General features: G+C 39.9%; 1 protein-coding gene across 2 annotated transcripts in view; it reads left to right on the top strand.

Annotated features, from left to right (window-relative positions):
• CCDC178 (coiled-coil domain containing 178) overlaps window positions 1–20,148 on the top strand; it is a 298,788-nt gene that overhangs the window by 39,738 nt on the left and 238,902 nt on the right. For both annotated transcript variants that reach the window (XM_060243840.1, XM_060243841.1), the window contains exons 10-12: window positions 4,188–4,371; window positions 14,330–14,392; window positions 16,277–16,438. In XM_060243840.1, coding sequence (XP_060099823.1) covers window positions 4,188–4,371; window positions 14,330–14,392; window positions 16,277–16,438 — 409 coding nt within the window. The remainder of the gene's footprint in view (window positions 1–4,187; window positions 4,372–14,329; window positions 14,393–16,276; window positions 16,439–20,148) is intronic.

Raw genomic sequence — 20,148 nt, forward strand, 5'->3', positions numbered from 1 at the left:
CATGTTTTCTTCCATGCATGCTACCAGCAGGTTGAAATTTGTATGAGAAGCAGCTGCCTTGTTGATGATGTAAGTTTTTCATGTAGAGTGTGAACAGCCAGTCAATCAGTCATACCTTTAATGGAATCCAGAGTGAACTAAGGCAAAGTACATTGTTGTCAGAATAAGAGGGAAAAGAAAGAAAATGTTATACAGATAAAATTTAAATATAATCATCACCGAATCTTGTATTGATGAATCTTTATGTTACATTGAAGAAATGAAGCAACCTTCTCAGTTACACCAGGAAAAATCTCATTCAAGATAGGTTGGACCTTAATATGATCAGACAATCCTGTCTTATTTTCAAGACTAGGGTCAGGATACATAAGATGAATGTTTACATAAAAAGGGCAATAAAAGAGGATATGTGGGATTTTTTCCCAATACATTTTAACTTACATGGGCAAAGTCTAGCAGAGTAGGTTACCTTGTAGAATCTATCATTAGAACTGTTGATGGCATAGCTTGAAAGCTGGCCAAGGAAGAGGCTTTACGCTGTTGAGGATTTTGCAGAGAATAAAAATAAGGGGCCATATGGCTTATATTGAAAGAAATCCCTCAACTCAGAGGAGAACAAATTTTGTTAGCAGCACTGTGAGGATTTTGTAATTCAGTATCTAAAAGTTTACATTTTATCATTTGAAATGCCTCCTCTTGTGAGAGCATAAGAAGTGAGTCTAAGAATAAACCAGTAATGCTAATCTTTTTATGCAGGCTAGTCAATTAGAAGATCAAGATTCTGAAAGAGGCTATAAGGATTAGAATTATAATTATCTACAACCAATATTTAATAGTTAAAAGTCATGTCTTGGTTTCAACTAGTGCCTGTCCAGTTTCCAGACATAGGGCTGCATATGGCACACAATGTGGCATTCCCAGAATTTTGTGGAGAAATTCATCCTGGATACATTCAATGGAATAATCCAGAGCACCAATCCATAATGGGGTACCATATAACAGTTGTCTACTTTAGCATTAAAAACTTTCAGAGGAACAGGAACAAACTAGTTACCTTTGTTGTTTAAAAAGCGCATAAGCCATGTTGATTGCAGATCTTCGATGAACAGTCCAAAATGCATTATATTGGAAAAATATATACCTAGATATTTAAAATGTCTAACCTGCCCTATTCTTTTTCTGTTGAATTTCCATTTAAATGATTTCCAGGTTCTTGAAAAAACCAGGATTTTAAAGAAAAAAATTATAGTTCAATTGGAGCTTGTTAGATGCAATACTCAAGGCATCGATTTAGAAGATGCTTCAAACCCACTCATGAGTAAGACATTAATAGTACATCATCTGCATACAGTAAGAAGGGTACATGTGTAAAACAGAGTTTAAGGCCATGACCATCAACTCCAGACACAGTTAGTGCAAAATCATTTAGAAAAAGTTTAAATAATGAGGGAGCTAAAATGCAGCCCAGTTTAACTACTTTATTGGTTGGAATTTTGAGGGTTAACTTTCTAGATAGGAAGCATTTAACACAACAAGTTGTAAGAGTATGCAGTTTACTGATGAGCAAAAGTAATCTCTTATCAATATTCATTTTGTTTAATTTATCCCAAAGTAAATCTCTGTCTATAGAGTTAAAAGCTCCTATAAGATCTAGGAGAGCAGTATATATAATTTAAGATTAGCTTCCTAGTGTATTTATTCACCAGATGGGCTAAGATAGTACAGTGATTTGACATGGTTTCTCCCTGGCAAAAGCCTGCTTGCTCCAGCTGTAAAACTTGCTGTTGTCTCATCCAGACAGTGAGTTTGGATAATAAGTGCTTAGCAGCAAACACCTTCCCAATTATAGAAAGGCAATGTATAGGCCTATAATTTGAAGGGGATGTACAGTCACTCATTTTATAGATAGGTACTACTGCTGCATTTGTCTATGCCTCTGGAATTAAGCCGGTCTTATTAACCATTGTAAAAAGGGCAGCACGCAGGGGTGTCCACTGCTCACCAATCTGGATCTGATTTTAAAACCACAAATATCACATCCAGTCCAGGAGCTTTCCCCACTTTTAATTGGGCGATTAATGCCTTTATTTCATCAGGTGGCCAATCAGGTAGATCGGTGAACAGTCAAACAAAGGAAAATAAAATTTCAGAATTACTGGAAACCCAAAAGGGAACTTGATAGAAAACATAAGTTCCTAAACAATGACACAATCAAGTAAACATAACATTAGCAATATAAGTGTGTACAGCCATATTGTAACTTTGACCGTTACAGAACAGTAGCTTCTAAGTTTTACAGAATAATGTGTAGAGTAAAGCATAAATAAACGGTGTGCTGCTCATCAGGAAGTCCCCACAGATACTCTTTGGTGTACATAGTTCAGTCCAGAAAGTGTGGATGCCCAATTGTGGTCACAGAACTTTTTTAATTGAACATTCACTGAAATATATATATATATATATAGATGCACACCTTGAATGCTATCATAGATAATAATTCCCTAATGAAATTGGCCCAATTTAGCTTTCCCATTGGCTATGGTGTGCACTCCATTAGTGATTGGCCCATGAACCACCAGTCAATTGCTCTCCCATGTTATTTGCTGGCTACGCTCCTCTCCCATCCACTGCCAGACTGAGGACAGACAAGGGCTGGCCCACTGGGGAAGCTACCAGGTAGTAGCTATTGCTAGGCAACCAATCTTGCTTCTGTCAGTAAAATGCAACCAGTTTGATACTCTCAGTAAAAGGCAGGGGGGAGGCCCTTTCAAGGCCTCTTCTGGCCTTTGAGGGAGAACTCATTGAGCCCAGTCCTGATAAGGGCTGCCAGTTCCAGGTTGGTGGGAAATTCCTGGAGATTTTGTGGTGGAATCTACAGAATCCGAGTTTGGGGAGGGGAGAGGCCTCAGCTGAATATAATGCCACTCCAAAGCAGTTATTTTCTCTGTGGGGAGAGATCTGTTGTCTGCAGTTGTGATCCCAGGAGATCTTCAGGCTCTGCTTGGAGGTTGGCTACCCTATGCCTGGGTACTTATTACTGCTGCTGGCGAGGAGATAGGGTTTCCAATTCAAGGTTGGGAAATTCATGGAGATTAGGTGGGTGGAGCATGGAGACGGTGGGGTTTGAGGAGGGGTGGGGCCTCAGATAGGTACAGCGCTATAGACTCTACCCTCCAAACCAGCCATTTCCTCCCTGGGAGCCACTGTTGCCAATCTCCAGGTGATGGCTGGAGATCACTCAGAATTACAACTGTTCTCCAGATGGCAGAGATCAGCTCCCTTGGAGAAAATGGTTGCTTTGCAGGGTGGACTCTGTGTCACTATACCTGCTGAGATCACTTCCCTCCTGCTTTGGTCCACACTGTGATTTCAGACCAGTTACAGACTTTCAGTCTAACCTACCTTACAGGGTTGTTTTGCAGATCAAAAGAGGGAGAGGAGAAAGAGGTAAGCTGCTTTTGTCCTCACTGCAGAGAAAAACTGTACTTTTCCTAGGTAGAGGCTTCAGGTAGTGGGGAGGAGATGGAAAACTGAAGTCAGAGGGGCAGATAAAAGTAGGTTGATAGTTGGCTGGGAAGGAGATGGGGTTGCCAACTCAAGGTTGGGAAATTCCTGGAGATTTGAGGGGTGAAGTGTGGAGAGGGTGAGGTTTGAGGAGGGGTGAAACCTCAGACAGGTACAATGCCACAGACTCCACCCTCCAAATCAGCCATTTTTTTTCCTGGGAAGGTCACTTTCCTGCTGAGGTCACTTCCCTCCTGCTTTCGCCCACACTGTGATTTTGGCACAGACTTTCAGCCTAACCTACCTCACAGGGTTGTTGAGCAGATCAAAAGGGGAAGAGAAGAATGATGTAAGCTTCTTTGGTCCACACTGTGGAGAAAGAATGTACTTTTCCTAGATAGATGCTGCAAAGAGGGGGAAGGAGATGGAAAGCTGAAGGGATTAATTCTTCTACAAAAAATGGCCACCTTGGATGGTTGGGAAGACACCAAAGTTGGGGGGAGTGAATGCCTCCACTTGGGTGAGTGGGTGGGAAGACAGAAAGAGTGGGTTTTGTTATGTTTTGTTTGTTTGCAACAGTACCAAAGACATTTAATCGTGGTAATCTCTTGATAAATATACCAGGGTTCTAAGTTTTTGGGTTGGTTTAAAAAAAAAACAAAAAAAAACACCTGTTTTAACAGCTCAAGAAAGAAAATAGACCTTCAGTCCGAAATTCGGATTTTGCTGAAGAATATTCATAGACTGGAAGAGCATTTAAAAAAACTTGCTAAAGAACTTTATGCTTCTGAATTGACTTATAATGAAGCCAAAATGAAATTGGAGGAATTGGAGCAAGACATCAATAAGGGAAAAATGCGATTTAAGGTTGTTACATGTCATTCTATTATTATGATATTTTAATTATATTTGAAAGACTGAACAGAGTAGAATACTGCTGGTATAATGTGATGGTATGTGCTTCTATGAACCCATAAAACATGGTTCTGAAATATTTGAAACTTAAAGCTTACCTAGGCCTACATGGTTCACATATACTGGCAAGTACTGAAAAAGTAACTGTGAGCCAGCTTTGTTAACTTTTCAGCCACTAACCATAGATGTGTTTCTTAACAGCCCACTGATGTTCAGATTTTAGCAGGTAAGTATATTTATTTTCATGTTGTGAAAAACTTCATTTAAACCAATTTATTATACTGCAATATATTGTAATGATACTCATAATCTGTTATTAAAAAGTTAATACAAATACAAAAACATTACATTTTCTCCCCCCTCCCCCCTTTTCATGACCCTCGGCAGTGTATTTTAATTAAATTGCTAAAAAAAAAGGTAATTTAATCTATTAAAGAATCTTCATAAAGAAATCTTAAAACAGAAAAAGAATAGGGAAAAAACCCAAAAACCATATGTTATAATTGTAATCCATCTTCATAATAATCCTTTAGTCCTTATCAAGAGAAAAAAGAGAAAATATGTTCACATAGTCTCGCTTTTTAACTACAATCCATTTATCATTCCTTTAGAGTTCAACCATTGCCAAAAATCGCCAAATGTCCTTTAACATTCCATTATTTTTCAACATATTTTTGAAACTTTCCCCACTCATTTTTAAACTTCTCTAGATCATATTCTTTTAAGCTTCTTGTAAGCTTGTCCATTTCACTCCAATGCATAACTTTTAAAGTCCAGTCCCACTTTTCTGGTGTTTTATCTTGCTTCCACATCTGTGCATATAATGTCCGCACAGCTGAAAGCATATAGCAAATTATCATTCTATCTTGTTTCGGAAATTTTTCCATTTGTAATCCCAACAGAAAGATGTCTGGTACCTTCTTGATATTATAAACCAAAACTTTTGAAATCTCTTGCTGAATCATTTGCCAAAATTGTTTTGCCTTTTCACAAGTCCACCACACATGGTAGAAAGATCCTTCTTGTTTTTTACATATCCAACATCTATCCAACACCTGATTGTTCATTTTTGCCAATTTCTTAGGTGTCATATACCACCTATATAACATTTTGAAACAATTTTCTTTACTATTGTAACATGTCGATATCTTCATAGAGTTCTTCCATAAATATTCCCATGACTCCATCTGTATTTCCTTATTTATGTTTATCGCCCACTTTATCATTTGAGATTTAACTACTTCATCTTCCGTAGACCATTTCAATAATAGTTTATAAGTTCTTGAAATCAATTTTCATTTTCACCAAACAGCATTCTCTCCAATTCTATTTGTTCTTGTCTTAGTCCGTCATTTTTGTCCTGTTCAAGCAAACTCTTGATTTGTTGCAATTGGAACCAGTTATATTTATATTGTAGTTTTTCAGCCGATTTTAATTCCACCTTTCCTCCGTGTATTTTTAAAAGCTGTTTATATGGTAACCACTTCCCTTCTTTAATATCTGATTATAATTTTATTACTTCTGTTGGCACAATCCAGAGCGGTTTCCTCTCATCCCCATCTCTTTTATATTTTGACCAAGTATTTAGCAAATTGCTTCTTATATAATGATGCGAAAAAACCCCGTCCATCTTACTTTTCCCGTAACACACATAAGCATGCCAACCAAAAACATTTCCATGACCTAATGCTAATAGCTTTCTGTTTAATAACGTCATCCATTCCTTGATCCACACCAGACATACTGCATCATGGCACAACTTTAAATTAGGCAATTGGAAACCTCCCCTTTCTTTTTCATCAGTCAAAATTTTCATTTTAATTCTTGTTTTTTTCCAGCCCATACAATTCTGAAAGTTTCCTTTGCCATTTATTAAATTGCTTCCTGTCTTTCACTATTGGAATTGTTTGAAAAAGGAACATAATTCTTGGTAAGACATTCATCTTGATTGCGGAAATTCTGCCCAGCATAGACAAGTTCAACTTGTTCCATTTTATCAAATCTCCATCAATCTTACGCCAAAGCTTCTCATAATTATTTTTGTACAAGTCAATATTTTTTGTTGTAATTTCCACACCTAAATATTTTACTTTGGGGGTAACTTCACATTCTGTTAACCTTTGTAGTTCTTCCTGTTTGCTCTTTGACATATATTTGCACAAAATTTTCAATTTTTCTTTGTTTATATAAAAGCCTGCCAATTCTCTATATTCTTGTATCTTACAACAATGGTGTTACATGAGTGGGGTTTTCATTTGTAAACATTACATCATCTGCAAACGCTCTGTATTTATAAGAAAAACCTTTCAATTTCAGTCCCTCTATCTCTTTATCTTCTTGAATTTGCAAAAGCAAAACCTCTAAAGTCATTATAAATATCAATGGAGATAGAGGGCAACCTTGTCTTGTTCCTTTACTAATTGTCATTTTTTCCGTCAAGTCTGCATTTACACAGAGCCTTGCTTGTTGTTCAGTATATATCGCCTTCACCATTCTTATAAAATCTTCTCCCAATCTCAATTTCTCCATTACTGCAAACATGAAATCCCAATGCACATTATCGAATGCTTTCTCTGCGTCTGCAAAAAATAATGCTACTTCTTTTTCAGGATGTTTCTCATAATATTCAATAATATCTATAACTGTTCTGATATTGTCTCTAATTTGCTGCCTGGGAAGAAATCCTGCTTGCCATTCTTTAATAAAATTGTTCAAATGCTGCTTAAGGCGTTCTGCTAAAATTCTAGCATATATTTTATAATCATTGTTGAGTAATGAAATTGGTCTATAGTTTTTTACATTCGTAGCGTCTCTGTCTTCTTTCGGTATCAACGAAATTACTGCTTCTTTCTTGAAAAGTTTTAACTGTTGATTTCTGCAGCTCATTATTCTGTTAAGAGAACAAGAACAGGGCAAGCCAGCTAACTTTTTTCAAGTTCTTTGGAAACTCTATTCTGAGTTGTTTCCAGCTATTACAGTTTCCTAACATGTTTACCAACCATCGCAGCCCATGTCATCCATTTCAGGAAGATGCAGATGGCCCAATCTATGCACATGTGCAAGTTTAAATATAATAATAAATAAAATAACAATTATAATTTTGTTATAAATATGAATGTGGATTCTCTTCTGTGACTAGTTATCTGTGATTGCAATTAGCTGAAGGCCAAAGTTTTCATTTAATTGATTATTTGCATATATCTTCATGTAACTGATAAATATTTTATCATAACAAAGAGATGCAAATTTCTGTTTTTTGCTAACATAAAGCCACTTAAGTTTTATGAAGTGAAAGTTGCACAAAATTTCAAATCAGAGTATATATTCACTTATTTGAGTTGCACCTGACTCATGGTGACTCCTTCCCTAGCTTGCTCTAGTCTAGAGACAAGCAGAGATAGTTTGCCATTGCCTTCCTCCACATAGCAAACCCAGTCTACCTTAGTAAACTTCAGATACTGACCCTGGTTAGCTCCCAAGCTCTGACAAGCTCAGGCTAAGCTGAGCAATTCAGGCTGTTCTGATGAAGCTAAATATATGAATTTGCAACACAGATTTCTGGAACAACTTCTCAGGATAATTATAAGCCATTTCTAAAGTATATTACTTGCAGTTCTGTTCCTCTCTGCTGAGCTGTTCTGGCTTAGGAATAAAAACCTGGTTTACTTTCACCTTCCACATAGTCCTTTGTCTGTTTCCATGTAACTTTGAATCTTACGAAGTTTTGTTGGCTTACACTGAGAATCCAAGAGCTACCAACCCAAGTCTTGTGCATAAGCCAGTGAGACTGTGCTGTTACTAGTTTATTCTATATTCACAGACTGAAAAAAACTCAAGAAAATAGTTATTTCCAGTCACTTCATATGGAGACAGGAGCATATTTTATTATTTCCTTGAATGAGAGATTGCCTTAAATTTTCTGGGAGATCATAGAGAGAGATTGTGTCATAGCACAAGATTTCAAATCAGAGCCTATCTTTATTTTCCAATCTCTATGGCTTTTTTCCTTCATATATATATATATCTTATAAAAATAAAAAGATACTTAACACTTAAATTTATTTATTTGTAGTCTCCATACAGCACATTGATGGGCTTTGTATCTGAACAGAGCTCTGATTCAGAAACTGCTAAACCTAGCATAAAATCTCTTTCCTAGAAAGCAACTTCAAACTGCACTTCTCCAAAAGGCAGGTCTGGTCCAAGCCCTTCTGGTGCCTAAGGGCTCTGCCTCCTCCCCCCCACCTTGAGTCCTGAGCCTGCTGCTTACTTGTGAGTAGAACCATGGCAGCCACCTACTCGCAAGTAGACCCATGGGACTGGGAGGGCAGGAAGGGAGGTGAGGAGAAACAGCAGCATTGAGCAGGGAGGGCAGGAAAGGAGACTAGGAGAAGCAGTGGCGATTGGGGCAGGGAGAGTTGGAAAGGAGGCGAGGTGAAGCAGCAGTCATCAGGGCAGGGAAAGCTGGAAAGGAGGTGAGGAGAAGCAGCGGTGATTGGTATTGGGAGGTCAGGAAAGGAGGTGAGAAGAAGCAGTGGCAATCGGGACAGGGAGGGCTGGAAAGGAGGCGAGGAGAAGCAGTGGCGATTGGGGCAGGGAGGGCGGGAAAGGAGGTGAGGAGAAGTAGTGGTGATCAGGGCAGGAAGGGTGGGAAAGGAATGGAGGAGAAGAAACGACAATTGGGGCGGGAGGACAGGAAAGGAGGCAGGGAGAAGCAGTGGCGATCGGGACAGGGAGGGGAAGGATTTTTTTAAAAAAGCAAAAGGTGGGGGCAGCCAATTTAGCACCCCTCCAGGGTCAGTGCCCTAGGCAAGCACCTAGTTTGCCTAGTAGAAGAGCCGGCCCTGCCAAAGGGAAGAGTCTTGCCTTTCTGCTCAGTTTTCCTTGTTGCAGTTCAGTGTCTGCATTCATCAGGAAACTCTCCATGAAGCTTCTCTCAGACAATTTTGGCCCCATCAAGTCTTCCCTCCACTAGAAGATGGAACAAGAAAAGATGTGAGGGACTTGCTGTTTTGGCTCCTTAGTCCATCTCTTCTTCCCCCAACTTTGATTTACAGAAACAAAGGCTTGGAAGGCTCAGTAATATTTCTGTGATTGCCTAGCAACCCACAATGTGGCCAATAAGACTCCAAAACATAGTTTTATGAGAGCTTGGTGAATATCCAATTCTTAAAACTATTAATTCTGTTTCCATTATTTGGGAGAGTTTTGATCATCTAATGGAATTTTTAAAAATCCGGTTGTTGTTGGGGTTTTTTTTTTTGGGGGGGGGGGGTTGTAGTCTCTGTGCAGCACACCAATGGTATCTATGGCTCCTGCACCAGTTCTGATTGGTGTTATGTAGCTCCACCGGAGGGATTTTTGTGTCCTTACCTTACTCCCATCATACTTTTTAAATTGCTTTCTCCTATACAGCCTTAGTGGCATGATGAAGATTTCCATCTGTCTGCTTTATATGCTTTGGTTATTTTCCTATTTTTTGTGGGGGAAAATATTAGAAAGTTTGTCAAATCTTGAATGAATGAATGAACTTTATTACAGTCATAGACCAATATAAAAACTACAACACATCATATAAAACCCTCCTAAAATACCTAAGATAGTATAAAATACCCTCCTAAGAAAAACATAAAATACAATAAAATACTTAAACATTTCCCCACCTATACAATCCAAGATAACTAAAATATAATTTAACCAATTTTAAAATTCAAGTCAGTTCCAATTTATATAAATCCTTTAAATCAGAGTATATAAAAACATTTATAAACTAAAATTCCAAGAGATCATACAAGACATGCAGTTTCTTGTTTCTTAGTATGGAACTTCACAAGATAATGGCAAAATTTGGCTATTTGTCTAGAGATAGTTGGACTTGCATCCACCAAAAGTTTCTCCAAACATGCCTCATCCGCGTCTGCCATTGGTTTAACTACAAACGGGGAAACAAACCTATCCCTCTGTACTTGGTGGAAAGGGCATCGAAAAAACATATGGGTCATCGACTCCACCTCTCCCATAGCACAAGGACAGCATCGGTCTTCATACGGGACTTTTCTATATTTCCCTTCTAGCACCTTTGAGGGTATGGCTGCACATCGAGCCAACGTAAAGGCTCTTCTGTGTGCTGGTACCTCCAAATAAAAAAAGTACTTGGCCATCCTCATAACATATTTGGTCTCAGTAGATGCTAAAAAAGAGGGGGCCTGTTCTAGATCCCTTTGTCTCTCTATATCGCAGATTCTTTGTTTGATAATACTTTTTGCTTTGGCATAGCTCTGCGCCAAGAGGTTTTCAAGTGAGAATCCTATACTTTCTAAGTTGCTTCTGACCAATTGCAGCCACCTTGGCCTATAGGGGTCTTGAGTTATTAAAGGGAAGAGGCCTTTTTTGTTTTTATGGATCCTTAGCCATTGATATGCCGATGATAACATAATTCTGGCCTCAATTCTCATTTGCCCAGTTTCTAAACGCAAAAGGGCATTTGACACACCTGGCGGAAGCTGCAAAACATTACGAAGAAATTTAGATTGCACTTTCTCGAGAGCCTTCAGTTTTTTAGCCGAAATGCCCAGGTTAATACCATAGAGCAATTGTGTTAACACTTTGTATTGGAACAGTTTCAGTGCTGCCGGAACATAGAAGGCCCCCTTAGAGCGAAAAAAATCTCAGGATAGCGTACATTGTTTTCTCAGCTTTCTCCACCCTCATATTACAATGTTCAGTATAGGCACCTGTATTCTGAATTACCATTCCCAGATAAGTAAATTTTGTTACTTGTTCTATTTTCTTCCCTTTCATAGTCCAATACCTCTTCTTGGCTTTTTTGCCAAATGCCATCACTTTTGTTTTTCCAAAGTTTATTACCAACCGTTCATTTTCGCAGTACTTAACAAAGCTGTCTAATGCTCTCCGCAACCCAATAGGTGTTCTAGATAACAGTACCACATCGTCTGCATATAGCAGTACTGAAAGATGGCGAAGAGCCAGCTTTGGGGGGTGAAATTTAGTATCAGTCATATGTTCCACCATATCACTGATATAGTAGTTAAATAGGATGGGGGCCAAAAGGCAACCCTGTCTTACACCCTTCTGAGTTTTTATTGGTTCTGTAAGTAATCCCTGCATATTACATCTCACTCTAAGAAATGATTCTTCATGGAGTCCACGAATAAGAAATAGCAGCCTTTTATCAATATTAGAAGCCGCTAGTTTTTGCCACAATCATTGCCTTGAAATGGAATCAAATGCTGCCTTTAAATCAATAAAAGCAGCATATAGAGCAGTTGTACCTTTGGCAGAGTACTTCCCAATTAGCTGTTGCAATATCAGGCAGTGCTCGATTGTCGACCTTTCTTTCCTAAATCCAGCCTGTTCCAGGGGAATAATTTCTTCTTGTTCCGTCCATATTTCTAGTTTTTCTAAAAGATGTCTTGTATAGATCTTACTTATTATATTTAAAAGACTTATGGGCCTATAATTGGCGGGATTATTTCGATTGCCTTTTTTAAAAATAGGGACAACTATAGCTGTCCCCCACTGCTTTGGGATTCGGCCTGTTTGATCAACATAAGTGAAAAAAGATGCCAGAAATTGTGCCCACCAATTTACATTCTCTTTAAGCATCTCAGCTGGTATGCCATCTATACCTGGAGCCTTCCTATTTTCCAGTTGCATTATATGGGCTTTTATTTCTTGCGTACTAACTGGTGGCCACTGAGGGAAGTTCTCTATGTTACCTGGAAAAGAGGGTTGGACATTGTCATCATATAAATTCTGGAAGAAAACAGTCCATGTTTCCGCTGGAATATACATGTCCAGGGGAGAGGCTATCTTAAACCCCCCTATCTTTGTTAATTTCCAGAAAAGCGCAGAATTTTTTAGTTTTACAGCCTGTATAAGTTCCTCCCATAGTTTCCGAGTATACTCTTTCTTCTTCCTTTGAATAATGCCTTTATAGGTTTTTTTATGGCTCACTAGGGCACTTTGTGTCTCTACCCTTTTTTCTATGCTACTTCTCATAGCAAGATAATACAAACGATTTAGTTCTTTTTTTGCTTGGGCACATTCAGAATCAAACCAACGTTTTGTTTTCCTATGATGCTGATGTAATCTATTCCCTGCTGGCACAGTCATAATAGAGTAAATCTCCTGGATTATATCTTGGTAAACTATTAACGGATCTTGGTTTTCCTCTAAAGCTGTGAACACTAACACATGCTTCTGCAAATTTTCTGGAGTTAAGATTTCTTTCACTTTTTTATCCAATTCTCCACCCCACCTTACTCTTTTCCCCATAATTCCTATCCTTGTTGTATAACATACCTCATTTTGGTTAGAATTTAATGGGAGAGCTATCTGCAGACATAGAGGTAGATGGTCACCCTCCAAGTATGGGAGTACTTGGAAATTTTTAATCAGAGGTAATAGAGAATTGCATACCAACATATAATCAATAGTGCTCATTCTATTCCCAGACATAAAAGTATATTCGCCTGGATGATCGCCATAGAATGCCCCATTTAGGATATGGAACTCTCTTCTGCCTGCTAATTTAGCTAAACATAGGCCGGCAAAGTTTGCCTTACAATCTTTAAAATCTCTTGTGAAGGGAAGTCCATTCTGGCCTTGCTCCTGCTCATTTAGTAGGGAATTAAATTTATTTGCTAAGAAGGCATCATTCATTCCCATACGGGCATTGAAATCCCCTGCCAGTAAGATTTGAGCTTCCGGGTGTTCCAGGGAAAGATTTATTATAAATTGGTCTAGTGACGCCCAGTTTTCTTCTATAGATGTCTGTTTTGTTAGAGGTGGGAGGTATACATTTATAATAATCAGGATTCCCCTATCCCATCTCACCAATGTAGCCATAGCTAAATGGGACAGCGAGGGTTTCAACTCGCATTGAACCTTAAGGGCATTGGAAATAAAAATGCCCAAGCCTCCCCTTAACCTCCCTGGACCTTTTCCTGGAACTGCTGGTAAACTATAGGAGGAATAACCGTCCAGCAAAAGAGTTTCTGCCATCCACGTTTCCTGCAATAAAATAATATCAAAGTCTCTCTGGAAATCTCTGTCAAATCTTAAAGTTCAGCAAAATTCTCACAGGGGGTTTGAACAATGGAGCCCAGAAGCAATTATGGGGGGGGGGAGGGGGATAAGAAAAAAAAAGCACAATAAAATTTAAAGGTTCCAGAGCTCCACTCCTGTGAACTCCTGCCCCAAATGAGGCCTGCATATCTTTAAAATAAAGTTATTAAAATATATTAAAAGAGGCCCAATTATCTTGGCAGTTCTGGCTTCAAGCTCACTGGTAGATGGAGAAATGTTCCTTGAAGAACTGTTGGTCTGACAAAAAGTATGGGTCCAAGATTTTGCATGTAGAAATTATTTATTTGTAAAAATGTGAGCACATATGTACAACTTTTAGCCTCTCTTGATACATATCTTCTTCCATTCTTTTTCTCTTTTTTCTTTGTTCAAAGCATCACTTCATATATGCAGTCTTAATTTAGGAAACTTATCTCAGTTTTTCATCCCATAACATCCCATAACAACCAGGCACTTCTAGCCTTGACTCTTAGCAGATAATTTGCAGTTTTCTTGGTGACTTCAAGGATTAAAATATATCTCAAAATTCATTATGCTCTTCACAAAAAGATGTGAACAAACAAAGCCAAAAGTTAAGATTAACTTGTATCCATCACAATATAATCTAACAATTTGTTTTAAAAATGTGAACTTTACCATGAACAAATATGCTACTGCATTGTCATAATTTTGACCAACAGATTAGATGGTAAACATATACTCACTAAAAATATATAATTATATTTGTGGTATTATATTTTTTTAATTTTAAATTTGTTCATATAGATTATATCATTGTTTTATTTCTTTTTAATTATAGAATTTAGAAGATAATGTGAAAAAACAAATTCGAGATGAAATAAGTGCTTGGCAACTCACTCAGGTGAAAACAACAAATTTTAATTCAGATTTTGATTTGTATTTAAGAACATAAGAGAAGTCATGTTGTATCAGGCCAATGGCCCATCCGTCCAACACTCTGTGTCACAAAATGCCCCCCCCCATTAGGAGGCCCACCAGTGGGGCTAGAAGCCCTCCCACTGTGTCCCCCAAGCACCAAGAATACAGAGTATCACTGCCCCGGACAGAGAGTTCCAACAATATGCTGTGGCTAGTAGCCACTGATAGACCTCTGCTCCATATGCTTATCCAACTTTATTTATTAACTTTATTCACATGGATAGAAATTGTTTTGAGATTGCTTTCACACAGTTTGCTTGCTATAAACTGTGGTGTCATTTCTTGGGGGGGAAAAGAGCATTAAAAGAATAAGGTTCCATTTTCATTTATTTAGAAAACTTACATGCTGTCTATCCATTGAGGGAGATTGGTTCTGGATATGAGAGATTACTGTAATTACAGTTTCCTCTAAATCCCTTTAATGTTCTTCTATGTAGCTTGTACCTGTGCTTATGCAACAAGGACAATGTGGCAGCAGTGTTCTTAGCCCCCATTGATCCTACTGCAGCCAGCTGTTCCTACCCTTTCTCTAAAGCCCCTGCTGCCATGGGGGCTTTACTCAGTCTCACCCAGCCAGCAATCAGCTATAGGGTGGGACTGGTCTGACCCAGCAGCCCAAGCAGGCTCCATGGCATGGGAAAAAGGGTACCCACCTGGCTTGGCCAAGTGCTGCACCAGGAGGAGAGCACCTGGCCCAGCCAAGCCAAATGCAATTAGCTGGGCAATTTGGTTGGCTGGTTTTTTCTCCTTCCCTCCTTCCTTTGGGGGTGGTGGTGACTGATCTACCACTGATCTTTTCCTCAGTCTCAGGTGATGGAGAGGCTCTGGTTTGCTCTGAGGACAATCTGCTGCACAGCAAAGGGCATGGCCACCAATCCACATCATCCTTGAGTTTTGCCCAGGACCCCAGAATAACAAATTCTTGTCCTGCCCCATTGACATCTTTCTGTAAACATGCATTGTGTCTGCATAAGAGGAATGGTTATATTCTAAATGGTCATAAAATATAGGAAATTGTGGGCATTCTTTTTTTCTTGTCTTTATTCTATTCTGTATTTCTTGACATGCAGGCAGACTGGTCCATGCAGTAGCTAGAGATGGTGAATGGGTGGTTTGGTGGAGGATGGGAGTCCCCCCCCCCCCACAAGTCTTATGGGGCCATCTCATTGTATCCAATTCTGAACAATGGCTTCAGAATGTGGATTTTAAAAATCCATGGGGTTATATACAGATTGGGGTGTTATTCTACAAGCGTGGTAGATGCCCCAGGTTTGCAAAAAAAAAAAAAAATTAAAAGTGTTAAATGTACAAAAATACACGGTAGGGTTGGAGATTTTGGTGGTCACTCCAACCAACACTTCTGAGGATTCCAAACCTTTGATGGTGTTAATGCAAAGGAGGCAAGAGACAGACTAAAATGATGGATGGAAGGGAAGGTAAAGCTGAAGAGATGGAGGAGAGAGAAAGAGAAAGCTGAAGATAGGGGGAGGGAACAGAAGAAGAGGGAGGGAGGGAGGCAGAGACTGCTGTGGGAGAAGTAGAAAAAGGTAAGTGGGAGGGAAGGAAAGAGGAAAGGCTCTGATCTGACCTTAGGAAACACTGGTTAGAAAACCCATCTGTTCTGTAATTACAGTATCAAAACAAAATGAAAGAAAAAAATGCTGAGAATATATTTTGCCTTAATATATATAAAAAATTAAGCTGCCACTGAAGTAGATTATATTTATTCCTTGATGTTCTTATTTGGTTCTGTTTGAGACATTCCATAACTGCTTTTGAATATATATTTTGTTTATATTATGAGCAGAAAAGAATTAAATCCCTGTATACAGAACTAGAAAAAAGAAAAAAGGAGAATGAGAAGGCAGAAGGTAAAGTTCAAAAGGAGTTAGAAGAAATTGAAAAATATCTGGCTGTACAATCAGAATTACTAACAAAAAACAAAGACAAACAAAATGCAAATATCAAGGTAAGTTTTGTTGGTTTGCAGTAAATGTATACATTTCAAAAGTATTCTTGTAATTCTTGATTATGTAATAATATTTACTGTTGTGGGAACTATGAATTGTTTGTGCTAAAATGGTGGTCTTTAGTGACCCAGCAGAAGAGCCTCTGCTTTGCATGCAGAATACCTTCAGTTACATGGACAAGGCAGTGGATGTTGTGAAAAGACCTCTGCCTAAGACCCTGGAGAACTGCTGCCAATCTGAGCAGACAGTACTGGTCTTGATAGACCAATGGTCTGGTCTAGTATAAGGCAGTTTTGTGTGTCTTTATTTTGCAGGTTTATGTTCAGTCTAAACTTCATGGTTCAAACTTGTGATTGAAAGATAATTTTCATCAGCAGAACCTTAGCCCAGCTCTTCTTAATAAAATACTACATCTGTGGACTGCAGATAGTTGTCCCTGTAGAATTATTACTTGTTTAAGTACACTTCTCTTTCTTGTTTGCTCAAATATAGCCTGATCATTCTGTTCCTGAGACTTCAAGAAGAGAAAATTCCTTTTCCCAGAAGACGCTGGGGGGAGTACAAATAAGTGTAAATTAAGTAACAATCTGACTCAAAGCATGCCTTCTTTTTTAACATCTTGTTTTATATGTCTGGTGTGATCATTATGTCTATTCTTAAGAATATGTATAATGTGCTTGCAAAAAATCAATTCCTAGATATAGAACAAAATTCCATTTCCATAATTTTAGGGGAGGGATGGGCTCAGTGGTAGAGCATCTGCTTGGGAAGCAGAAGGTCCCAGGTTCAATCCTCGGCATCTCCAAAAAGGGTCCAGGCAAATAGGTGTGAAAAACCTCAGCTTGAGATCCTGGAGAGCCACTGGCAGTCTGAGAAGACAATACTGACTTTGATGGACCGAGGGTCTGATTCAGTATAAGGCAGCTTCATATGTTCATTCTATTTCCAAGATTGGTTTCTGAAAGTGGCATGACTAAAGATATCATAATTGCAGAAATTTAGAATTGAACACCCATACCCAGTTTTTTCTAGTTGAGGTGGTAGAAATTGAAATGTATGTCATACATTAACAGATCTAAACTTATTCTAAGGTCCCAACTCTATGATTCTGTGATTCTAAAGTACACGGTTTGAGCACCTTTAAAACCAACAAAGTTTTATTCAAGGTATAAAATTTTGTGTGCATGCACTCTTCTTGAGATACATGTACCTGAAGAAGTATATGTACATACTTTGGAGCACATACAGGGAGAGGTTTTGATAATATATCTTCACCAGTCCGGCTTTCGTCCTAGATCCTCACCAGTCCAGCTTTCGTCCGGGTCATGGGACGAAGACAGTGCTGGTTGCCCTGGTGGATGACTTCCAGCGGGATCTGGATTAAGGCGGCTCAGCAGTGCTGATGTTGTTAGACCTATCAGCTGCGTTCAATATGGTCAACCATTAGTTACTGATCCACCGCCTCGGCAATGCAGGGATTCAGGGGCTGGCCTTGCAATGGCTTTCCTCTTTCCTTGACGGTCAGGGACAAAGGGTGGCAATTGGGGGAGAACTGTCCCAGAGGCATCCACTTAATTGTGGGGTGCCACAGGAGGCGGTGCTCTCCCCGATGTTGTTTAACATCTACATGTGCCCCCTTGTCCAGATTGCCCGGAGGTATGGGCTGGGTTGTGACCAATATGCTGATGACACCCAGCTCTATCTACTGATGGCCGGCTGGCCTGTCTGCGTCCCAGAAAATCTGGACCTGGCATTGCAAGCTGTGGCTGGATGGCTCAGGCTGAGTAGGTTGAAGTTGAACCCAGTGAAGACAGAGGTCATTTGTCTGAGTCGTGACCCTCTGGGAAGGGAAATCCATCTACCAGCTTTTGACGGTGCACCATTGGAAACGGCGCACAAGGTCAAGAGCTTGGGGGTGCTACTGGAGCCTTCCTTGTCAATTGAGGCCCAGATAGCAGCCACTGCTAAATCCGCCTTTTTTCACCTTAGGCGGGCAAGGCAGTTGGCCCCCTTCCTGGAGCGCAATGACCTGGCAACAGTGATCCATGCAACGGTCACCTTGAGGTTAGATTATTGTAATGCCCTCTACATGGGGCTGCCCCTGTGCCAAACCCGGAAACTGCAGCTAGTGCAGAATGTGGCTGCCAGACTGTTATTGGGGCTCCCTAAGTGGGAGCACATGCAGCCGAGGCTGCGGGAACTGCACTGGCTGACAATTGTGTACTGGATTCGTTACAAGGTGCTGGTTATTACCTTTAAAGGCCTATATGGCTGAGGACCTGCCTACCTTAGGGACCATCTCTCCTCATATGTTCCCCAGAGGGTACTGAGATCTGGTTCGCAAAATCTATTGAAAATCCCTGGGCCAAAGGAGGCCAAATTGAAAGCTGCAAGAGAAAGGGCCTTTTCAGGGTGGAGCATAGCTGTGAAATATGGTGGACGCGTGATCCTTGAGCTCCCGATCCCTTCTTCCGCGAAATGTCGAAGCCAACACTAAACACAATGACTCTGAACCCGGCCAGGCTGAGCAGACAACAGAGACGCTGAAGATCGTTCCGGGCGATAGAAAACTGGGAATAAGCCTTACCACAAGCAGAAAGCAGCAGTCCACAAATGTGCCCACACACTCGGCCCAATTTTTTCCAAAATGGCCGCTGCAAATCCGGGAGCTTCAGAAACTGCTGATGACAGTCTAATGGAAGCCTCAAACTTTCTATCTTTGCAGGAATCACTTCAAGACTCTCCCCAAACGTCCCTTCAGGCCTCATTTAAGGACATGAAGGATGAACTGCTTCAAACACTATTGGAAAAAAATAGAAGATACTGGATTTATATCCCGCTCTCCACTCTGAATCTCAGAGACTCAGAGTGGCTCACAATCTCCTTTACTTTCCTCCCCCACAACAGACACCCTGTGAGGTGGGTGGGGCTGAGAGGACTCTCACAGCAGCTGCCCTTTCAAGGACAACCTCTGCCAGAGCTATGGCTAACCCAAGGCCATTCCAGCAGGTGCAAGCGGAGCAGTGGGGAATCAAACCCGGTTCTCCCAGATAAGAGTCCACACACTTAACCACTACACCAAACTGGCAATGTTGTTGCAACCAATGACCCAGAAGCTGTAAGAACTATCAGAAGCCTTGCACAATACTACACAGACATCCAAATCAGCCATGAACATGAGCATGCTCCTCAAAGATGACTCAATGTTTGGAGTTGCAAAAAACACATGGAGAAATCAATGCGATAAAGGACAGACTGATTACACTGGAAGCTACAGTAAGGCAAAATAATTTAAAATTTCGTGGGATGGAAGAGGGCACCGAGCAATCCTCTGACTTGTTTGACTGGGCCACCAAATGGCTTTCCTCAATCCTGCATCTGGATAAAACAATTCCACTCACCATCACCAGGGCATTCAGATTGGGGCGATACAAATGGCTAATAAAAACTTTCCTAGGGACATCTTGCTTATATTCCAGGACCTAAGCATGAGAAATGCCATAACAGTGGCAAGAGAAAAAGGACACCTGGTCTTTAAAGGTGCACACATCCTTGTTCTTCCAGATGTCCCCCCTGAAGCCCTGAGTATCAGAAAAATTCTTAAACCAATATCCCAACACCTGCAAGACGCCCAAATCAGATACAGGTGGAACATTGCTGGAAAACTTACAGTTCGCCACCAAGGAAAAGTACTGGAAGCCCATGATGA

Source organism: Heteronotia binoei, chromosome 7, assembly GCF_032191835.1.
Source record: "Heteronotia binoei isolate CCM8104 ecotype False Entrance Well chromosome 7, APGP_CSIRO_Hbin_v1, whole genome shotgun sequence".
Classification (NCBI taxonomy): domain Eukaryota; kingdom Metazoa; phylum Chordata; class Lepidosauria; order Squamata; family Gekkonidae; genus Heteronotia; species Heteronotia binoei.